This window comes from Pelobates fuscus, chromosome 11 (genome assembly GCF_036172605.1).
Source record: "Pelobates fuscus isolate aPelFus1 chromosome 11, aPelFus1.pri, whole genome shotgun sequence".
Taxonomy (NCBI): domain Eukaryota; kingdom Metazoa; phylum Chordata; class Amphibia; order Anura; family Pelobatidae; genus Pelobates; species Pelobates fuscus.
This window is the reverse complement of record NC_086327.1, coordinates 1,956,704-1,982,310: the sequence shown is the minus strand read 5'-3', so window position 1 is coordinate 1,982,310 and position 25,607 is coordinate 1,956,704. Positions and strand designations below refer to the sequence as shown.

The following is a 25,607-nucleotide window of genomic DNA, read 5'->3' as shown; positions in this document are numbered from 1 at the left end:
TGTAGATAGCCAATATCACGTGGAACTAAGTGTAGATAGCCAATATCACGTGGAACTAAGTGTAGATAGCCAATATCACGTGGAACTAAGTGTAGATAGCCAATATCACGTGGGGAAGGGGGGGAGGGACAGCCCATTTTGTGGGGGGAGAGGGGGTATTGTATATATAATTGACATACATGTTCCCAATATTGAAATATATAATAGTATGTTTAAATTTAGTCATTGATTTGTCTGCAGTACTTATTTTCTACGCAAACTAATTGGTTTATTTGTAACAAATTAGAATATTATTTTTCTACAAGAATTTTTTAATTAAAACAGATTATACACAGAGAGATAAGATGGTAATTAAGAATCAAATACAATCTCCATTCCGAATGGTGTCCTGAATCCACTTCAGATATTTGGAAACGTTAGTATAAACTCCTGGCTTTCCTGCCACGGCACATGGAACGTTCCCCCAGGAAGTGATGCCATGAAGTTGGGAATTACACACCAGAGGTCCACCAGAGTCTCCCTGGAGGAAATGGAAAGAAACCAACAATTTTAGCTTTTCTTAAAGGGGAAAATGTCAGCTGCGCCGAAAGATGCAGGGAGCACTAGTAAAGGAATCATTTCTTTGACCTCTGACCACCCATTTCCATCCCGAGAAGGCTATAGCTAACACATTGTGTGTACAGTATAGACACTCGTGATTCTGGGCGGTTCAGTGCCTCCATATTCTCTTTCTCCGACCCCCTGTCTTGCACCTATGTCATACATAGCCGGATTTAGTGCCAGAGCACATAGAGAAGAAAATGTATTTTTACCCCTTTATGAGAATTCTAATATTTCTATTGTGTATTTTTGCATTTCTGCACAATATCCTGCAAAACTGTAATATCGGTAAGCAATGTATTCTCCGGACAAGTGTTTTAATTGTGCAACATTAGAAGGCATTGTCGACTTATCAATCTCTATGACTGTGGCTAAGTACCCAAAGGAGGGTTGTTGGTTACTGGCCCTTTCTGTTATGCTATGGCCCCGGAAAGACTTTAATAGCACTCATACCCCTGGAATGTGATAAAACCTTAAAACCTCCTGATGGCCAATCTATGAGCATATCATTTAAAGTCAGCCAATATATGATAAATCACAGGTCAGGTACCTGACACGAATCTTTTCCTCCTTCCTCAACTCCTGCGCACAGCATGTTATCGTTTATCACATCATCAGGGTAGGCTTGTTGACAAGTGGCTGTAGAAACACTTTGCACGTTCACGCATTGCAGAATATCAGGAAACGTGGCTGTGGATAAAGTGTTCGGAAGATGGACTTTTATATCTGATTGGATTGTTACACTATATTATAATATTCATGGGATACACAGTTACACATTGAGCCCCCAGCTCACTGGATACTAAAGTTCTCTCTTTGTTCATTTTCCCTTCAAATGCAGTGTCGCAACCAGCAATGAAAGAAACGCAATGCTGAACTCTGACCGCAAGTGGGTGCCCCACAAGAGGTAGCAAAGGGGCCCCATATACACCATGATAGGCCTATTTCTTTCTGGCAAATTCAATGAGTAGTAAAACACAAATTCAGTTCTTCCTGAAGCAAAAATGATTAACTTCAAGTTACTATATTGCCCATGAGATGGCTGAATGCCAAACATGGAAAAGGTCCACCTGCGTTACATATCTGTAAAATGATTGTGCAACTTATTATTATTATTAATCTACTTGTTAAAATCCAAAAACATGCCATATTAATAAACAATGGTCACTATCTTGGAGTAAGTGATAAACATCACTCAAGAAAAAAATTTAAAATGCATATATATTGATATAACTGAATCTAGAGAAATTGATTCTATCATGTAAGGTCCTGTTTATTGGAGCTTGCTATTAGCACTCCTTATTGAATACAGAGAACAGTCCAGGAATCTTTAGAAATATATAACTAATAAACAGCAGGTAGCAAACCTGTAAGTTTATATAATTAAAGGATCACTATACACTGCGTGCAGAATTATTAGGCAAATGAGTATTTTGACCACATCATCCTCTTTATGCATGTTGTCTTACTCCAAGCTGTATAGGCTCGAAAGCCTACTACCAATTAAGCATATTAGGTGATGTGCATCTCTGTAATGAGAAGGGGTGTGGTCTAATGACATCAACACCCTATATCAGGTGTGCATAATTATTAGGCAACCTCCTTTCCTTTGGCAAAATGGGTCAAAAGAAGGACTTGACAGGCTCAGAAAAGTCAAAAATAGTGAGATATCTTGCAGAGGGATGCAGCACTCTTAAAATTGCAAAGCTTCTGAAGCGTGATCATCGAACAATCAAGCGTTTCATTCAAAATAGTCAACAGGGTCGCAAGAAGCGTGTGGAGAAACCAAGACGCAAAATAACTGCCCATGAACTGAGAAAAGTCAAGCGTGCAGCTGCCAAGATGCCACTTGCCACCAGTTTGGCCATATTTCAGAGCTGCAACATCACTGGAGTGCCCAAAAGCACAAGGTGTGCAATACTCAGAGACATGGCCAAGGTAAGAAAGGCTGAAAGACGACCACCACTGAACAAGACACACAAGCTGAAACGTCAAGACTGGGCCAAGAAATATCTCAAGACTGATTTTTCTAAGGTTTTATGGACTGATGAAATGAGAGTGAGTCTTGATGGGCCAGATGGATGGATTGGTAAAGGGCAGAGAGCTCCAGTCCGACTCAGACGCCAGCAAGGTGGAGGTGGAGTACTGGTTTGGGCTGGTATCATCAAAGATGAGCGTGTGGGGCCTTTTCGGGTTGAGGATGGAGTCAAGCTCAACTCCCAGTTTCTGGAAGACACCTTCTTCAAGCAGTGGTACAGGAAGAAGTCTGCGTCCTTCAAGAAAAACATGACAATGCTCCATCACACGCGTCCAAGTACTCCACAGCGTGGCTGGCAAGAAAGGGTATAAAAGAATAAAATCTAATGACATGGCCTCCTTGTTCACCTGATCTGAACCCCATTGAGAACCTGTGGTCCATCATCAAATGTGAGATTTACAAGGAGGGAAAACAGTACACCTCTCTGAACAGTGTCTGGGAGGCTGTGGTTGCTGCTGCACGCAATGTTGATGGTGAACAGATCAAAACACTGACAGAATCCATGGATGGCAGGCTTTTGAGTGTCCTTGCAAAGAAAGGTGGCTATATTGGTCACTGATTTGTTTTTGTTATGTTTTTGAATGTCAGAAATGTATATTTGTGAATGTTGAGATGTTATATTGGTTTCACTGGTAAAAATAAATAATTGAAATGGGTATATATTTGTTTTTTGTTAAGTTGCCTAATAATTATGCACAGTAATAGTCACCTGCACACACAGATATCCCCCTACAATAGCTATAACTAAAAACAAACTAAAAACTACTTCCAAAAATATTCAGCTTTGATATTAATGAGTTTTTTGGGTTTATTGAGAACATGGTTGTTGTTCAATAATAAAATTAATTCTCAAAAATACAACTTGCCTAATAATTCTGCACTCCCTGTAGTGTCAGGAAAACAAAGCAGTCCTAAAACCCCTTCAGCCACTTACCTTAATCCAGCGCCTGGCTCCCTCGGCACTGGTGACCTCTCCTCCCCCACCAACGTCAGCTCCCTCTGCCGACATCAGCGGAGTCGAATGCTTTCCTATGGACGCTCTGCGCGATGGAGGCATAATATGGGAGACAGCCACTAGAGGCTGGCTTAACCCCAAATGTGTTTCTCTGAAACTGCTATGTTTGCATCTGAAGGGTTAAAACTGGAAGGACCTGGCACCCAGACCATTTCATTGAGCTGAAGTGGTCTGGGTGACTATAGTGTCCCTTTAATACTGCTTCCTACACTTATAGACACAAGCAGTTGCAAACCGCTAGGGATTTTCTGATAAATTTTAAGAAAGTGAATAAATGATTTATTACATTGTTTGTATTTTCTGTCTTTGTAATGTAACCTAGTGCACTATAATTGCATCTAATTCTTATTTTTATATGGAAAATAGCAAAGATCCAGCGCACTCGCTCATTCGCTAAACAGCCATTTCAAGTCTCTTAGAATGTAATAGTTTTATTTAAAAACACCAAACCTAGTCAAAAAATAATGTGGGTTTAGTTGCAGTATATGACCATACATTGCATAAGCCTCCCACAACGTCAATATATCCCATTCTTGGCAGGTCCTACGCTATCAACCTAATGCTTGCTCTTATGAGATCAATCCACTTACTTAGAAATGACTTCCTCCTGGGGCTCTCTGCAGGTCGAGGTTAAATAGGGCTATTGAATGAGGCACCTGTGACAGGGAGGGGTGCAAAACCAAGGAGTTACTCTGGACTCCCATATATTGCTGTATAGTGAATGAGTGAATGCACTGGAACCTCTATGGTGTATAAATTGGCCCCAGCAGCACCCTATAATAAATGAATGTTCAGGGGAGTGCAGCCTCTTGGTTTCATATCTGGATAATAAGTAATAATTACTATGCTGGATATTAGCAGCTTGTTGGCCCAAAGAGCAATGTTTTTGCCACTTTGGAGTAAGGAAGGAATGTTTCCAATCTTATAAATTGTTCCAATGTTTGTTATTGGGAATTACTGTATATCAAGTCAACCAATGTGCAGACCCTAATACTGTCCTGGTTGCACTGCCTTCATCAAAGCTACAATATTACACAACAACCCACATACACAACTTCTCACTATGGCATCATATAGTGACCATAAATATATCTGATCCTAGGACATCATGAAAAATCATTCTGCTGACAAAGTCTTTCAAAAACATTTATTTTTAGCACGGAAGACTGGCATGCCTTTTGAATAGGCCCAAGGGTATAGTGCAGCTTCGCGGACAAGGGCACATGTATGAGTGTGGGAATGGATGTGCGGTGATTGGCTAATATGTGTGTGGGAGTGTCTGTGTTTGGTATGAATGGGTGAGGACTAATAAGGATTCGGCCAGCAACAGCTTCCCTCCCACCCGCCCTGTTTGCTGGCTCCTGGTTTGCTTTTCGCAACTGAAGGCAGAGTTGTGTCCTTGCCAATCATGGTGGGAGACGGGTTGACAGGAAGATTATAGTGTGGATAATGGTCGGGTCTCTGTGAAGTTGCCAATGTGGACGAGCCCCACCGAGGAATGCCGGCTGGTGGTGAGCATTAAAAGGTTAAAAGGGAATTTTAAGCCTTGTGGGTGGATGTAAGTATATGCGGTTGGTCAATTAGATTGGCAACGACGGTTTTATTAAGTTATTTACTGTATGACCCAATAGTTTATTAATCTGTTATATTTATGAAGTTCATAGTAAGATTGAATGTGTTATGCAGTACATAAATAATACATGAAGTGGCCTGTTTCATTCAACATGGGTGTATGTGTTTATTGGTGGGTTTATGGGTAGGTTATGGTATGCCTAATTCATCTGGTTCCCACTACGTACATACATGTTCTGGTTTCCAGTAAACAATGGAACATGTCACCAACCCACCCTGGATATAAGACTTTACCAGTATTAATGTCCTCGTCATATCACGGTCTGTGTTACTTATTACCTGTTGGACTGCTAGTCGTACCCCAGCCAGAGACAAGGCACTTGGTATTTTGTTGAACGTCAGAGGATGCCAGGGGAATTGTCTGGACGTATGCATTGAGATTGGCTGGAGTTGCCAGTTTAAGAAGCATGATATCATTTTCGTAGGTGTCACTATTAAAGTCTTTATGAGGACATATCTTTCCAGCATAGTTAAATTGTTCTCTTTCTTCATAAACCAACAGATTATGCTCTCCAAGACGAACCTGTAGGCTCCTAGACCGTGAGAAAGAAAGGTGAAATTTTGGATGACCACGTGTAGCTGATCTAGATCCCTCAGATTACTTTGTCATTCTACAAATTTCCTTCTTTGAACATTTAAGCAATGGTTAGGACCTCGTCACTGAATAAGTGCTCTGCAACAAGAATATAAAATCAAATGTAAAAAAGGTAGCAAGCTATTTAAGCTTCACTTTGAATTTAACGTGCTGCGTTTACAATTGTATAAGGGCTGGGCAATCCTTTTTAAATGGTACACTTTGCCCTATGCAGCTTTATTTTATAAGCATCAACTTCCTCAAAGGCATAAAACATAAAATAACCTGATACAATCTAACCAGAATCCTTTCTTGTTGGCTGCAGGTGGCTAAGGACCCAACATACCGTTTTATTCCATGATTTAACGTTCTTGTTGCAGAACGCTCCAGTTCGGGTGGAAGACGTTCTAAGATATTGCATCAAACAAGAAAGAAATCTATCGGCAACTGAGATTAATCCCTGCAATTATGGGGAGTCTGTGAGTAAATATTAGTTGTATTATTTCATGTCTCTATGACATAACACACTGTGTGTTTGTTGTAGGTTCCGTTTCAGGCTTGCTGTATCCCTATATTGTTTTTTCTTTGAGCCATTTATTTTGGATCGGGGGAGTTCCACCAGTTTGGCGCTATGGATTAGTAATTAGTATAGCTTTCTATTACTGGTCTAGGCTCACTGAGTTCCATACTTTGTGTAGTACACACCATTTACACAATATAGCCCGGCAATGCCTGTGCATTATGGGAGATGTACTTAACCCCTGTAGAAGCATAAATGGAGTCTTTATACTAAGTGAAGTTGGTAAGAAGAAGGATATTCAGTTTGCTGGTTGAAAGCAGTTTAATCTTCTGGAAATCCCATCACAATATGATGCCACTGGTGGTTCCCTTAGTAATATTCAATTTCACTGGGAATATTTGCTGTTATTTCATGTTTATGGTAAATACATGGTTATCCTCTAGAATTGAAATGTTAGCACATATTGTGATTTCGCCAGTTTAGTAAAACATGCTGACACATTGATAATCTATGGAACGACCCGGGTAGTAATCTGAAACCCTTCCCTCACTGTAGGCAGGCTGCATGTTTCTGATCTGTCAGCTGTTTGAGCTATGGATCAAGACAAACCAGAACATCAGGCTCAAGGCTGTAGGACTCTGTGTTTTCTCTCCTGCTCACTGCTAGACATGGGGAAGAAATACTTTTCCCTAAAGCAAGATATGTAAATACTCACGGCAGATTGCAATGTGCAGCCGTCAAAACCCAGTTACTATCGATTAGAGTCCCACCACAAACATGCTCTGAAAAGTAAAGAATCGAGGACTGCCACGGCTGGGAGTGAGCCACGCAATTCTCTCCTCCAATAATTCGGTTAGTCGGGTGACCGTGAACTGGAAGAGAAAATATTACCGTTAAAAAGGACATATTAAAATAAACGGAAAACATTGTGCTTATTGATTTATCATTGTAGCTGTGCAAATGGTGATATGTGAAAAAACTCAAAAATCCATGAGAACAGTACAAATCAGTGTCTGTATGTCTATCTATCTATCAATCTACCTCCGCCGACAGATGCTCCTAGTGCTCACTGAGGACTCCAAGCACTACACCAGACACCATCAGCACTGCAGTCCCCACGTCCAGCGTTACAGCTTGGCTGGGATCTCGCCGTCCTCCACCCACCCTGGACCCAAGACCAGGATCCAGCTTCCATTGGGTGAACCTCTCCTACTCCAGAGAACTTAGGAACAGCTCTTAAAAGAGCTAGTGATTATAATCCCAGGGGAGTATAGTGAAATAGCAATCCCCAGGGTAGATACAGCCTTTTCCCCCCACACATGAGATGAGACTCTATGTTGAGGGTAAAATAGGAACTGAATTTTAATGGAGGCACACTGGCCTTTTATGCAGGTTTCCCAACAAGGGTGACACCCAGGTGGACCTAGCTGGGCACAGGGACACAAGATTAACAAGCCAATAAAAACAGAGTTTTACATTGAGACACTCCCATACAGTACACACAATCTCTCCCCTCATCCTGAGAGATAATTAAGGCAGATAATGTATTAACATAATTATCCCCAGGCATAAAAAAAACACATATTTTATAAAGTCTCATAAGTACCCCAAAACACAACATATCCCCATAAATCTCCTGATAGCCCTGATCTGGGGGAACAACATATTTAAAAATCACCCAGATCGATTCAGGGGTTCAAAAGTTAGATGGAAGTCTCTTGACCGACCACACGCACGGATTCATGCCCAAAATAGTTCCAGAAAATTAGGCTGTGCAGCCGCTCAATTCCAGGAATACATGAACCAGTTAAAATACCGAACGGTGCACTTAGTCTAAGTCCTGGGGCAAAAGCTGGCAAACAGGCCCCTCCAAAAACCAGTGGCAAGGTCACTTTCGCCACTCTATCTATCTATCTATCTATCTATCGCTATCAATCTATCTATTGTCTGTTTGTCTGTCTGTCTGTGTAATTGTTTGTCCTCTATCTGTGCTAGCAGTGAATGTAGTTACTAAACACAATCAATAAAAGATAATTGCACTGTTATTTGAATTGTTTGAAAGCGATACACAGTTCTCCCATTTAAATTCACAAACTTTTAATTTTTCTTCAACCCGTCAAACTGACCAACCCATAGCTCGCCATTTCTTCATTGTTAAAATTAACGGGTTATTCAGAAATTCACAGTTTATATAAAGTAAAATGTAAGGCCAAAACAGATCATTTGGAAACATTCTCATTGTGTAGGCGTTCAACTCGGGATCTTTGACCTCAAATTAGAAATTTACTTTTAAATCACAGTGAATTCCCATCACTTGAATAACAGTGAATAACACAGAAAGGTAATGGACAGTAGCTTTCAATAATCTTAGAGTGCCACAGGAGAGATAAATCACAGTTATTTATCATAAAGATCTATAAACCTAATATTCTCTACTATAATCTACACACATACTATTCTATACTATGATCTATAAACATACTATTCTATACTGCGATCTATAAACATACTATTCTATACTATGATCTATAAACATACTATTCTATACTATGATCTATAAACATACTATTCTATACTATGATCTATAAACATACTATTCTATATTATGATCTATAAACATACTATTCTGTACTGCGATCTATACACATACTATTCTATACTGCGATCTATAAACATACTATTCTATACTGCGATCTATAAACATACTATTCTATACTATGATCTATAAACATACTATTCTATACTGCGATCTATAAACATACTATTCTATACTATGATCTATAAACATACTATTCTATACTATGATCTATAAACATACTATTCTATACTATGATCTATAAACATACTATTCTATACTGCGATCTATAAACATACTATTCTATACTGCGATCTATAAACATACTATTCTATACTATGATATATAAACATTCTATTCTATACTATGATCTATAAACATACTATTCTATACTATGATCTGTAAACATACTATTCTATACTATGATCTATAAACATACTATTCTATACTGCGATCTATAAACATACTATTCTATACTATGATCTATAAACATACTATTCTATACTATGATCTATAAACATACTATTCTATACTATGATCTATAAACATACTATTCTATACTATGATCTATACACATACTATTCTATACTATGATCTATAAACATACTATTCTATACTGCGATCTATAAACATACTATTCTATACTATGATCTATAAACATACTATTCTATACTATGATCTATACACATACTATTCTATACTATGATCTATAAACATACTATTCTATACTATGATCTATAAACATACTATTCTATACTATGATCTATAAACATACTATTCTATACTATGATCTATAAACATACTATTCTATACTATGATCTATAAACATACTATTCTATACTGCGATCTATAAACATACTATTCTATACTATGATCTATAAACATACTATTCTATACTGCGTTCTATAAACATACTATTCTATACTATGATCTATAAACATACTATTCTTTACTATGATCTATAAACATACTATTCTATACTATGATCTATAAACATACTTTTCTATACTGCGATCTATAAACATACTATTCTATACTATGATCTATAAACATACCATTCTATACTATGATCTATAAACATACTATTCTATACTATGATCTATAAACATAACATTCTATACTGCGATCTATAAACATACTATTCTATACTATGATCTATAAACATACTATTCTATACTCTGATCTATAAACATACTATTCTATACTATGATCTATAAACATACCATTCTATACTATGATCTATAAACATACTATTCTATACTATGATCTATAAACATAACATTCTATACTGCGATCTATAAACATACTATTCTATACTATGATCTATAAACATACTATTCTATACTATGATCTATAAACATACTATTCTATACTATGATCTATAAACATACTATTCTATACTGCGATCTATAAACATACTATTCTATACTATGATCTATAAACATACTATTCTATACTATGATCTATAAACATACCATTCTATACTGCGATCTATAAACATACTATTCTATACTATGATCTATAAACATACTATTCTATACTGCGATCTATAAACATACCATTCTATACTGCGATCTATAAACATACTATTCTATACTGCGATCTATAAACATACTATTCTATACTGCGATCTATAAACATACTATTCTATACTGCGATCTATAAACATACTATTCTATACTATGATCTATAAACATACTATTCTATACTATGATCTATAAACATACTATTCTATACTGCGATCTATAAACATACTATTCTATACTGCGATCTATAAACATACTATTCTATACTATGATCTATAAACATACTATTCTATACTGCGATCTATAAACATACTATTCTATACTATGATCTATAAACATACTATTCTATACTATGATCTATAAACATACTATTCTATACTATGATCTATAAACATACTATTCTATACTATGATCTATAAACATACTATTCTATACTGCGATCTATAAACATACTATTCTATACTATGATCTATAAACATACCATTCTATACTATGATCTATAAACATACTATTCTATACTATGATCTATAAACATACTATTCTATACTATGATCTATAAACATACTATTCTATACTATGATCTATAAACATACTATTCTATACTATGATCTATAAACATACTATTCTATACTGCGATCTATAAACATACTATTCTATACTATGATCTATAAACATACTATTCTATACTCTGATCTATAAACATACTATTCTATACTGCGATCTATAAACATACTATTCTATACTGCGATCTATAAACATACTATTCTATACTGCGATCTATAAACATACTATTCTATACTATGATCTATAAACATACCATTCTATACTGCGATCTATAAACATACTATTCTATACTATGATCTGTAAACATATTATTCTATACTGCGATCTATAAACATACTATTCTATACTGCGATCTATAAACATACTATTCTATACTATGATCTATAAACATACTATTCTATACTATGATCTATAAACATACTATTCTATACTGTGATCTATAAACATACTATTCTATACTATGATCTATAAACATACTATTCTATACTATGATCTATAAACATACTATTCTATACTGTGATCTATAAACATACTATTCTATACTATGATCTATAAACATACTATTCTATACTCTGATCTATAAACATACTATTCTATACTGCGATCTATAAACATACTATTCTATACTGCGATCTATAAACATACTATTCTATACTGCGATCTATAAACATACTATTCTATACTATGATCTATAAACATACCATTCTATACTGCGATCTATAAACATACTATTCTATACTATGATCTGTAAACATATTATTCTATACTGCGATCTATAAACATACTATTCTATACTGCGATCTATAAACATACTATTCTATACTATGATCTATAAACATACTATTCTATACTGCGATCTATAAACATACTATTCTATACTGCGATCTATAAACATACTATTCTATACTACGATCTATAAACATACTATTCTATACTGCGATCTATAAACATACTATTCTATACTATGATCTATAAACATACTATTCTATACTGCGATCTATAAACATACCATTCTATACTGCGATCTATACACATACTATTCTATACTGCGATCTATACACATACTATTCTATACTATGATCTATAAACATACTATTCTATACTCTGATCTATAAACATACTATTCTATACTATGATCTATAAACATACTATTCTATACTGCGATCTATAAACATACTATTCTATACTATGATCTATAAACATACTATTCTATACTATGATCTATAAACATACTATTCTATACTGTGATCTATAAACATACTATTCTATACTATGATCTATAAACATACTATTCTATACTATGATCTATAAACATACTATTCTATACTGCGATCTATAAACATACTATTCTATACTATGATCTATAAACATACTATTCTATACTCTGATCTATAAACATACTATTCTATACTGCGATCTATAAACATACTATTCTATACTGCGATCTATAAACATACTATTCTATACTGCGATCTATAAACATACTATTCTATACTATGATCTATAAACATACCATTCTATACTGCGATCTATAAACATACTATTCTATACTATGATCTGTAAACATATTATTCTATACTGCGATCTATAAACATACTATTCTATACTGCGATCTATAAACATACTATTCTATACTATGATCTATAAACATACTATTCTATACTGCGATCTATAAACATACTATTCTATACTATGATCTATAAACATACTATTCTATACTGCGATCTATAAACATACCATTCTATACTATGATCTATAAACATACTATTCTATACTATGATCTATAAACATACTATTCTATACTGCGATCTATAAACATACTATTCTATACTGCGATCTATAAACATACCATTCTATACTATGATCTATAAACATACTATTCTATACTATGATCTATAAACATACTATTCTATACTATGATCTATAAACATACTATTCTATACTGCGATCTATAAACATACTATTCTATACTGCGATCTATAAACATACCATTCTATACTATGATCTATAAACATACTATTCTATACTATGATCTATAAACATACTATTCTATACTGCGATCTATAAGCATACTAATCTATACTGCGATCTATAAACATACTATTCTATACTGCGATCTATAAACATACTATTCTATACTGTGATCTATAAACATACTATTCTATACTATGATCTATAAACATACTATTCTATACTATGATCTATAAACATACTAATCTATACTACGTAGATACGTACATACTCCACGCCAATGTTCTACCCAACAACAAGAATATTTATCTAGAATTTATTTGAGTTTGAACACTAATCTATTGTGCGGTATTGTATGAAACACCTTGGCAAAATCCAAATAGATCACATCCACTGCAACACACTGATCTATACTTCTACTTACTTCTTTATAGAATGCAATTATGTTTGTTTGACATGACCTGTGCTTCATAAAATACTTAGCCCTTTGAGTCCATTTTATACTGTGGCTTGTTAGGATGGTAATCACACCCCCAAAACGGCAGAATCAGAACATTTAGCGTCAGGATCAGGGGCGGACTGACAACTTATAGGGCCCTCGGTCAATAGGAGATCAAGGGCCCCCCTCCAGGTGCAAGGTCTTTGTGCAGCTGTCATACAGATAGGTGCGCGCTACCCAACATGGCTGTGTGAGTCATGGCGTCCCCCAAACAGGGCCAGATATACTATAAAGCAGGGCTGTCCAACCTGCGCCCCCCCCAGATGTTGCTGAACTACAACTCCCATGATTCTTTCAATTAAAAAGATAGCCAGGGAATCACGGGAGTTGTAGTTCAGCAACATCTGGGGTGCCGCAGGTTGGACAGCCCTGCTTTAAAGGGTAAATCCAACCAAAAACAGTGTTTTAATAAAACATTGTTTTTGAGTGGAGTACCCCTTAATAGCTTGCCTTACGCTCCCCCCCATTAAAATAAAGACATGAAGCAAATTTAATTAAACACTTCCTCTGTGTTTGTTGGTGACATCACAAGCAGCATCCCCCACATGTTCAAACATACAAGCGGCCTCCAAACACATGTGTTTGGAGGCTACTTGTGGTTGCATGTGTGGGATGCTGCTTGTGTTCCTGTATGTCAACATGTTGAATTAGAATTAATTGTTTGACTTGTTTTACCTATTGTACTGCACTGCAGAATATGTTGGTGCTATATAAGTAATTGGAATAATTGTGTTTGTATGTATGAGGAGGCTGTATGCAGTATTGCCATGCTGGGGATGCATGCCTCTTGTGATGTGTGTGTGTATAAGGAGGCTGTATGCAGTATTGCCATGCTGGGGATGCCTCTTGTGATGTTTGTGTAGGGAGGCTGCATGTGGTATTGAATGTGTGGGAATGCTGTTTGTGGGATTGCGTGCAAACAGTGAGGTTCCTTGTGGGTTTGCGTGTGTGTATGGAGCTGTTTGCAGTGTCGTATGTTAGTGGAGAGGGCTGGTTGTGTTGCAGAGAGCGTGTGGATAGGGGCTGTTGTGTGTGTGGGGGATAGGGGCTATAGTAGGCAGCTGGGGGAAACTGGGACTGTAATGTATGTTTGTATGATACTAGAGGCTCTACTGTGTGGGGGAGATATAGAGGCTGCAGTATGTGTGTGGATAGTGACTGCAGTGCATGGGGGATAGGGGCTATAGTAGGTGCAGGGGGCATACGGACGGTGGGGGGGGGATAGCGGCTGCAGTGGGAGCAGTGAGGGATAGGGGCTGTAGTGAGTGCAGGGAGGGATAGGGATGAGAGTGATGAGGACTGTAGTGGGTGCAGGAAGGCATATGGGTGAGGTGGGTACAGGGAGAGAGAGGCTGAGGAGTGTACAAGAAGGCACAGAGGCTGTGGTGGGTACAGGGAAGGATAGGAATGAGAGTGATAGGGCTGTAGTGGGTGAAGGGGGAGTAGGATCTGGGATGGTAAAGGGGCATAGGGGCTCAGATGGAAAAAAAAGGGCAGAGGGGTTATGAAAGGGGGCTCAGATGGATAAAGAGGCATAGAGACTGGGATGGGTAAATGGGGGAACAGGTGGTGTTATGGGTGAAGGGGGCACAGGGCCTGGGATGGGTAAAGGGGGCACAGGGCCTGGGATAGGAAAAGGGGGGAACAGGGCCTGGGATAGGAAAAGGTGGGCACAGGGGCTGTGATAGGTAAAGGTGGGCACAGGGACTGGGATGGATAAAGGGGTACAGGGGCTGGGTTGGATAAAGGGGTACAGTGGCTGGGATGGGTGAAGGGGGCACAGGGGCTGGGATGGGTGAAGGGGTACAGGGGCTGGGATAGGAAAAGGGGGGCACAGGTACAGGGCTGGGTGAAGGGGCACAGGTACTGGGCTGGGTGAAGGGGCACATGTAATGGGATGGGTGAAGCGGCACAGGTACTGGGATGCATGAAAGGGGGCACTGGAGCTGAGATGGGTGAAGGGGCACTGAGATGGGTAAAGGGGCACTGGGGCTGGGATGGGTAAAGGGAGCACAAGGGCTGGTATGGATGAAGGGGGGCACAGGTGCTGGGCTGGGTGGGTAGGGCACTGGGGCTATGATGGGTAAAGGGGCATATGGGCTGGGATGGGTAAAGGGGCATATGGGCTGGGATGGGTAAAGGGGCACATGGGCTGGGATGGTAAAGGGGCACATGGACTGGGATGGGTGAAAGGGGCACATGGACTGGGATGGGTGAAAGGGGCACAGGGGCTGGGATGGGTGAAAGGGGGCACTGGGGCTGGGATGGGTGAAGGGGGGCACAGGGTCTGGGATGGGTGAAGGGGGCACAGGGTCTGGGATGGGTGGAAGGGGGCACTGGGGCTGAGATGGGTGAAGGGGGGCACAGGGCTGAGATGGGTGAAGGGGGGCACAGGGCTGGGATGGGTGGAGGGGGCACAGGGCTGGGATGGGTGAAGGGGGCACAGGGCTGGGATGGGTGAAAGGGGCACAGGGGCTGAGATGGGTGAAGGGGCTGGGCTGGGTAAGGGGGGATATTAGCTTAAACAAAATATTTACTTACCTGCTGTTTGCCAGGGTTCGGCAGATTCTGCAGTAGAGGGCAGGACAGGAAGTGAGGTAACTTCCCCTCTTTCGCCCCGCCTCTTCCCCCTCACACTGAGCTCCGCAGCCATTACATGGAGGAGACCAGGCAGGAGCAACAGGATCACTGCCAGGTCTCAGAAGGTGGGGGTGGAGGGGGCAACAGAAAGACAACAGAATGAGAGAGGTTGCAGGAGGCAACCTATCCCTAGAATATGTTTGATTCTGGCTGGGGAGAATCTGTGATCTGATCTCCCCAGCCAGAGCATGTTAGTGCAGCCTGCCGTGCCCCTGACTCCCTCGGGCCCTCGGTCCATGACCGATCTGCCCGAGTGGTCAGTCCGCCCCTGGTCAGGATGTCGAGTCCCCCTAGCTGCATGACTTTATTGCATGACTTTAATGCGTCCGGCGTGAAACCGGCTGAAGAAAGAAGAGGAAAGCTGAAGGGGACCTACTTCCTTATGTAAGAGGTGAGTATCTTGAGGGACATCTGGTTACCACAGAAGGGACCCTGACAATAACCACAGAATAGCCACAGAACTTAAGCCCAAAGGTCTATAATTTACAGGCAAATATTTTGAACCCTTTTTGAATATAGGGACCACATCTGCCTTCCTCCAATCCTTCGTTACACTTTCTGAAAGAAAAGAATCTTGAAATATTTAAAACAGAGGTGCACTTATTTCCACACTTAGTTCATTAAGTACTCTTGGATGAATACCATCAGGCCCTAGAGCTTTGTTTATATTAACTTTCTTTAGCTGCTGTAGCACATCATCTTGAGTCATCCAATCACAATTTTTCTGCAAAGTTTTTGCAGCAATCATTTGCATGTCTGTAGCCATAGGTTCTTTCTTAATATATACTGAGGAGAACTAGTTATTTAAAATATCTGCCTTTTCCTGGTCTTCATTAACTAACTCCTCCATCGTGGTTTTCAATGTACCTACACTTTCATTTTTTATTTTTTTTTAGAATTTATGCTTTGGAGTCGGTTTTGCTCTCTTTGGTTGTCACATTTTGTAGTTTAGCGAATCTAGTCGCATTTCTTTTTCCATTCTTTATTTTAGTAGTGCTTAGGTTCACAAACATGCTTGTAACGCCACAACCGCATGGAACAAACTTACATAAACAATTCAGATCAACATGGCATTTGAGATCTAGCACAATTTTTTGATATAATATACTAGCTCCGTCAATCTAGTCGCCTTTTTGCAAGCATTATTGGCTTCCTTGTATCTCATACAGGATGCCTCTGATATGTCCGGTTTTAAATGATTTAAATGCCCTTTTCTTATTTTTAATCTCTTGTTTTACTTCTCTACTAAGCCACATTGGTTTTAATTTGTTTCTTTTATATTTATAACCCAATGGTACATACTGTGAAATTTACCTTTCTAATATTTGTTTGAATAGTTTCCATTTATCCTCAGTGTTTTTATCACTAAGGAGTTTATGCCAGTCGATATGTTGTAGAGCTGCCCTAATCTTATTGAAATTGGCTTTTTTTAAATTATACATTTTAGTATACCCCACGTGCTTTTGCATTTTTATATTTATTTTAAAAATTACCATATTGTGATCACTATTTCCAAAATGCTCCCCTACTTGAATGTTGGTTAAAAGATTTACATTGTTTGTTATAACGAGATCCAGACAAGCGTCCTTTCTAGTTGGTGCTTGTACCAGTTGTGACATGAAGGTGTCTTTTACCAAGTTCAAAAACATAATTCCCTTTGCTGAGCTACTAGTCCCTCTATCCCAATTTATGTCCGGGTAATTAAAATCTCCAATAATTAACGTGTTACCCCGATTTGCAGCTTTCCCAATTTGCTCTAACAGCTGTTCTTCCTCATTAATATTTACATTAGGTGGTTTATAACATATCCCAACCAATAATTGATTTCCCCTTTGTTTGCCCCAAGCAGATATCTACCCATAAAGCTTCCACATTTTCCTTGTCTGTCACGATTCCGGGAACCAAACACGCTAACACACACACAGAAAAGGTGCAGTACCAGACCTTAGAGTGGCCGGGCTAAGCACACAAAGAATAGTCAGGAGACAAGCCGAGTAAGGGGAACCAGAAGACAGAATAACGAGAAACAAGCCGAGGTGTGTGTGTCATGGTATATGTGTGTGTGTCTGTGTCATGGTGTGTGTGTGGGTCGGTCTGTGTCATGGTCTGTCATGGGGTGTGTGTCTCTGTCATGGGGTGTGTATCTGTCATGGTATATGTGTGTTTCTGTGTCAGTCATGGTGCATATGTGTGTTTAAAAATAGTGTTTTTGCTCACCTTTTTCCCCCCCACGCAGCGTGCTGGTCTCCCCTCAACTGGCCCTTCCTCTATGGCTAAGATCATCAAGCTTGATGATCTCAGCCAATCCAATGCTTTGCCATAGGATTGGCTGCAAAACGCTACACCAATCAGCATCTTCTCATAGAGATGCATTGAATCAATGTATCTCTATGGGGAACGTTCAGCGCCTCCATAGTGTGGAGGCCCTGAATGTAGGTGCACTGACACAGGAAGCACCTCTAGTGACCGTCTGAGTGACTGTCACTAGCGGTGTCACTTTGAAGCAATGTAAACACTGCCTTTCTCTGAAAAGGCAGTGTTTACGTTTAACCCCTTAAGGACACATGACATGTGTGACATGTCATGATTCCCTTTTATTCCAGAAGTTTGGTCCTTAAGGGGTTAAAAGCCTGTAGGGACATGCTATAGACACCAGTACCCCTACATTAAGCTGTGTGTGTGCGTCTGCTAGTGAGTGAGCTTGCTTGCATGTGTGTGTGCGTCTGCTAGTGAGTGAGCTTGTGTTTGTATGTCAATGAGCTGATGTATATCAGTGAGATTGTTTGTCTATGAGGCTGTGTATCAATGAGCTTGTGTGTGTCATTGAGATGTCAGTGTCTGCATGTCAGTATGCTTACTGTATAATTAAATGTTTTACTCTGAAAGGACCAATATTTTATATTACAAAAAGCAATATATATATTACTCAATCATCTGGGGTGGTAAGACATAGCCCTACATATTACACGCTACAATATATGGCGCAGTGACTTATAGGGCTGGCATAACATTTTTTTTCCAGGGCTGCTTTGTATCCCCAGTCCGGCCCTGTGGGGGAACTAGAGGCATACGCTAAGCAATATGACATCTGTGTGTTTGTCTGTGTGTTTCTTGACCAGGCTGATTGTGACATATTTGATATTTTGTTTTCCACACATAATGGTTTCATAGATATATATTGTTGAAGGCTGTTTATAAATTATGAATGAAGCCCATGGAACAACGCAGTGGGAGGAGTGGGCCTTGACAGAGCCAGGGAGTGGGCAGGTGCTAGTGTTTGTGGGTTGGGTTAGGATAATGGTGCTTGGGGGTGGAGACAGGGAATATAAAGAGCAGCCATTTTAGAATAGGGGCCATTTTAACCAGAGCCTCTCTTACCTGTAAATTGTCCCACCCACCCTCCCTAATTTTAGCAGTTCCGTTTAGTCACAGCGGCGGAACAGGGCGTAGTAAAAATTGGAATTTGGCGTGGAATTTGAACTGGACAGGCCGAGGTGTAGGCCTGATGGAATTAAGGACTGGTTGGTACTAGCTCTTCGGTGGCGACGAACCTGGGGTTGTAGGGATGTCTGAGGTACACCCCTACAGTTAACAGTATGATGTGGGGCCTCTTTGGTAGGCCGTGTTTCAAGTGAATTGTTATTTGGTTATTTATTGTTCAATTGGTAGGGTCATTGTCAGGGGGACTGTGTGGGGGGTATAGTAACTTAATGTATAGTTGGACAATGACCCTAAATTATGTTAATTATGTTAATTTATGATAATTTAAGGAATAATTTAATTAATAATTTAAATAATAAAGCTGTGGACTTTATACTCCAACGGAATTAACTGTGTCCATGTCTTATTTAGTATAAGGTTAAAGTACTTGACGAATAACGTCGGTGCAAAGGTTTATATAAGTTTTTAGCACATGCCGAATAACGTCTGTGCAAATGTCATGTGTGTGTGGCCAGTCCGTGTGACACAGAGTAACCAGTGAGTGACCATGCACATTTTTGTTCTGAACCAGCTGAGCAAGAATGGTTCCATTCTCATCTCCCCCAGCCCGAGGGAAATACTGTCCCTGATAATATCATCTCAAATAACTGGTTAGAGGCAAAACACCAAAATATCCAATGAATTGCCCCATTTTGCTGACCTAGCGTAAAAAAAAATTACCGATAAAAAAACATGCTTTAGAAAAGCATTGGCTGTAAGAGGTGACACTTAAAAGCCAACTTGAGGAGGCAAGAGGAGACACGTCTCCGGGAGAGCACTGGCAGAGAGCAGGTAACTGGAGTCATGGTTTCAAAATGATTATATTTCTATATCTGTAATTAAACCGCTAGCATTCATATTTGGGATTTTGTAAAAAAAAACAAGAATTTCACACGGAATTACGGCTACTTCTACAAGCCATGTTTATTATTGGAAATATAAATACAGAGTAAATCGGATTGTATGACAGACAGACAGGCAGACAGATGGACCGACAGACCCAAATTGTGTTCTGACGGACCCTCAGTGCTGCACCGTGGCAGTAGATTTACAAATAAACTGAAAACTGATTTGCAAAAACAAGACTAAAATGTAAATATTGAGAAAACGTCAGAACAGAGCAGATCCTGTTAGGAGCCTATTCACTAAGCAATGTGATGGAATGATAAGCAAGTTAGAAACAATTAGAATAAATGATGGAAAAATCGATTTGTGATTCATTAATAAAACAATGCTTGTTACGATAGGATTGCCAGCTCAGTAATAATCAGGGGTGATTTCTTTCTTGTATATTTCCCTAAAATAAATACCAGCATAGTGCAGGACCCTCTGACAATGACTGCAACTCCCATCACTCAGACTAACAGAAACATCTGAACTCTGCTTTATGTTTACGCTGAGACTCGTATAAGGAGTAATAATTCTGGGGATCAATCGCAAACCAAAACTCTAAGCTTTACCCAGAATCCCTCGTTCCATATTGCTCCCGTTATACTTGTTGTGTGATTGCTTGCTGGTTAAACTGTCTGACATTTATTATTATTATTATTATTATTATTATTATTATTATTATTATTATTACTAGTGTGATATTTATTGAATTACATAGTCATAGAATTATAGGGCTTATTACATTATAGAGTTATAGTATTATAGAGTTTATTGTATTATAGAGTTTATTGTATTATAGAGTTTATTGTATTATAGAGTTATATTATTATAGAGTATATTGTATGATAGAGTTATATTATTATAGAGTTTATTGTATGATAGAGTTATATTATTATAGAGATTATTGTATTATAGAGTATATTGTATTATAGAGTATATTGTATTATAGAGTTATATTATTATAGAGTTTATTGTATGATAGAGTTATATTATTATAGAGTTATATTATTATAGAGTTATATTATTATAGTTATATTATTATTATAGAGTTATATTATTATAGAGTTATATTATTATAGAGTTACCGTATATTATTATAGATATTATTGTATTATAGAGTATATTGTATGATAGAGTTATATTATGATAGAGTTATATTATGATAGAGTTATATTATGATAGAGTTATATTATTATTATAGAGTTATATTATTATAGTTATATTATTATTATAGAGTTATATTATTATAGATATTATTGTATTATAGAGTTTATAGAATGATAGAGTTTACTATATTTTGTTCAGACGTATTGTTCTAAAACAGGGGTCCTCAAACTCCGGCCCCCCAGTTGTTGCTGAACTACAACTCCCATGATTCTCTGGCTATCTATGTAATTCAAAGAATCATGGGAGTTGTAGTTCAGCCACATCTGGGGGGCTGGAGTTTGAGGACCCCTGTTCTAAAATAACATATTGTATGTTACCGGCTCCTTTAATTACACTCTGGCATTAATCTTATTGTACAATAAAAAACAACAATAACAGTTACTTGCACACTATCCCAATCCCTATGTACATTTAAATAACTGGGGGATTTATAGTTCCACTCCAATGGCCATTAAAGTGTTAGCTCACCTGCCAAGTCAGGGTAAAACTTCTTAAGTGGTTTCTACACTAACATTTCACCTTGCTCCTTTAAACAGAACGGTAAAATCTCTAATGAGACAGAGAGGGGGATTTGTCTAAACCCCTACATACTTATTAACCCTTAATAGGGAACACATGGGGTGGGCGGCAGCAATGTCTAATGAGACAAAGAGGGGGATTTCTCTAACCCCCTACATACTTATTAACCCTTAATAGGAAACACATGGGGGGGGGGCAGCAATGTCTAATGAGACAGAGAGGGGGATTTCTCTAACCCCCTACATACTTATTAACCCTTAATAGGGAGCACATGGGGGGGGGGGGGGCAGCAATGTCTAATGAGACAGAGAGGGGGATTTCTATAAACCCCTACATACTTATTAACCCTTAATAGGGAGCACATGGGGTGGGCGGCAGCAATGTGACAATGTGTCCAGGAGTAGTGGGAGTTTGAGCGCAGTGATTAATCCTAGTGTAATGGCCATACCTACTTCCAATTAGTATCAAGTAATCAATTCATTAAGCAATACATTTCTTTATTTCATTTAATTAAGATTTATTATATATAGCTCCTGATCCTAAACCGTTTACAAGGCTTAGTAATTATTTCTATATAATGCATTACCAATAGTGAGATTGATAATCAGACTTACAGGTGTAAATAAAAAAGTATGGTGGAAGAAGTTTGAAATCTAAAGTGGAGAAAGTTGGTGGAAGATGTGTTTACAGTGAGATGGTTTGTAATTAGAGATAAATTCCTGCAGGAGGACAATCACAGTCTATAAACAGACAGAGGTCTATAACCACTAGCGGAACGATATGTACAACCAACATAGGTAACTTTAACAGGTAATAGCATGTGGCTTAGTATATTCTGGGATATGGAACTTGTCTTGTCAGAGTACGGTAAGAAAATGACTGGGCTGTGGACATGGTCTATACCACAAAATTCATTTAAAAAAGTCATCGGCGGCCGTTGGACACCCACCCGTGAACCATAGAATTAACTTTGAAATTCAGGTCACAATTAAAGAGTTAGGACATAGCTGAAATTTAGATTTTCCTCTGAATTTTCCAAGTTGGGGTACAAATCTTCAGTGTTTGATTGAAAGAAAAGACCCAATTAAGGGTACATGATAAGTCATTGTTGCTAAATACTATTATTCCACATTTTCCCCTTATTTCCCCTCACTGATAGCGCTATATATGACATGCTGTCTGGGGTATATTGACTACAATGATATTAAGAAATACAAATCGGATTTTCTGGTAAAGCAACCAATCATTCTATCTATAGAAATGTACTCACCGAGAGGTCCCAGCAAAGCTACAAAGAGTAGAACATGCATCTTTGAAATTAGGATCGTGGGAATCTTGTCAGGGTCATTAGGACTTGCTTTTCGTTCACAGTTTAGATTAGAGTAAATTATTAACCCAGGAAACCTGGGATCCATATGGAAGCGAACTCAACATGACGTTAGCCTTTGATTAACCTTGGATGCAGATGACCAATGGATCCAGTTTCAGAAGCTAAAAATGTCATTAGGTGACGCGTATTGCGTATTGCAACAATATCTGTCCACACAAGTTCATTTCATCGGCCCTTCTATTCATCCTATTTACAAACGATCTACCTACTGTCTGCAAAAATTCGGCTGTGCAAATCTAAAGAGGCTAACACCATAATCTACAGAGCTGCAACCAATATGATTGGAAGTGTTCATGGTGATAAGAGTCTGGATGTTCAGTTTCTGCTTGACCACACCTCCAATTACCCACACTACCTGAGCAGCACACTGACTGCCGCTCCCCACACCTCCTATAACCGACACTACCTGAGCAGCACGCTCACTGCCGCTCCCCACACCTCCTATAACCGACACTACCTGAGCAGCACGCTCACTGCCGCTCCCCACACCTCCAATTACCCACACTACCTGAGCAGCACACTGACTGCCGCTCCCCACACCTCCAATAACCGACACTACCTGAGCAGCACGCTCACTGCCGCTCCCCACACCTCCTATAACCCACACTACCTGAGCAGCACGCTCACTGACGCTCCCCACACCTCCAATTACCCACACTACCTGAGCAGCACACTGACTGCAGCTCCCCACGCCTCCAATTACCCACACTACCTGAGCAGCACACTCACTGCAGCTCCCCACACCTCCAATTACGCACACTACCTGAGCAGCACACTCACTGCCGCTCCCCACACCTCCTATTACCCACACTACCTAAGCAGCACACTCACTGCAGCTCCCCACACCTCCTATTACCCACACTACCTGAGCAGCACTCTCACTGCAGCTCCCACACCTCCTATAACCTACACTACCTGAGCCGCACGCTCACTGCAGCTCCCCACACCTCCTATAACCCACACTACCTGAACAGCACAGTCACTGCAGCTCCCCACACCTCCTATAACCCACACTACCTGACCAGCACCCTCACTGCAGCTCCCCACACCTCCTATAACACACACTACCTGAGCAGCACGCTCACTGCAGCTCCCCACACCTCCTATAACACACACTACCTGAGCAGCACGCTCACTGCAGCTCCCCACACCTCCTATTACCCACACTACCTGAGCAGCACGCTCACTGCAGCTCCCCACACCTCCTATAACACATACTACCTGAGCAACACACTCACTGCAGCTCCCCACACCTCCCATAACACACACTACCTGAGCAACACACTCACTGCAGCTCCCCACACCTCCTATAACACACACTACCTGAGCAGCACGCTCACTGCAGCTCTCCACACCTCCTATAACCCACACTACCAGAGCAGCATGTTCAGTGCAGCTCCCCACACCTCCTATAGCACACACTACCTGATCAGCACACTCAATGCAGCTCCCCACACCACCTATAACACACACTACCTGAGCAGCATGCTCACTGCAGCTCCCCACACCTCCTATAACACACACTACCTGAGCAACACACTCACTGCAGCTCCCCACACCTCCTATAACACACACTACCTGAGCAGCACGCTCACTGCAGCTCCCCACACCTCCTTTAACCCACACTACCTGAGCAGCACACTCACTGCAGCTCCCCACACCTCCTATAACCCACACTACCTGAGCAGCACACTCACTGCAGCTCCCCACACCTCCTATTACCTACACTACCTGAGCAGCACGCTCACTGCAGCTCCCCACACCTCCTATAACCCACACTACCTGAGCAGCACACTCACTGCAGCTCCCCACACCTCCTATACCCCACACTACCTGAGCAGCACACTTACTGCAGCTCCCCACACCTCCTATAACCAACACTACCTGAGCAGCACGCTCACTGTAGCTTCCCACACCTCCTATAACAGACACTAACTGCGCAGCACGCTCACTGCAGCTCTCCAAACCTCCTATTACCCACACTACCTGAGCAGCACACTCACTGC

At 39.6% G+C, this 25,607-nt stretch overlaps 2 protein-coding genes across 2 annotated transcripts in view; one reads left to right on the top strand and one right to left on the bottom strand.

Annotated features, from left to right (window-relative positions):
- Positions 1–314: 314 nt before the first annotated feature.
- Positions 315–23,641, bottom strand: LOC134577757 (trypsin-like). The gene is made up of 5 exons (XM_063436632.1): positions 23,482–23,641; positions 7,095–7,251; positions 5,565–5,818; positions 1,151–1,290; positions 315–520 (listed from the first exon to the last, which is right to left on the bottom strand). Exons 1-5 carry the CDS (start codon positions 23,624–23,626, stop codon positions 359–361), a joined length of 858 nt encoding a protein of 285 aa, XP_063292702.1. The 5' UTR covers positions 23,627–23,641; the 3' UTR covers positions 315–358.
- The window catches only part of LOC134577756 (alpha-tectorin-like), a 48,806-nt gene continuing 43,556 nt past the window's right edge, over positions 20,358–25,607 (top strand). Inside the window, exon 1 of the mRNA XM_063436631.1 lies at positions 20,358–20,426. The gene's annotated coding sequence lies outside the window, so the exon portion shown is untranslated. The remainder of the gene's footprint in view (positions 20,427–25,607) is intronic.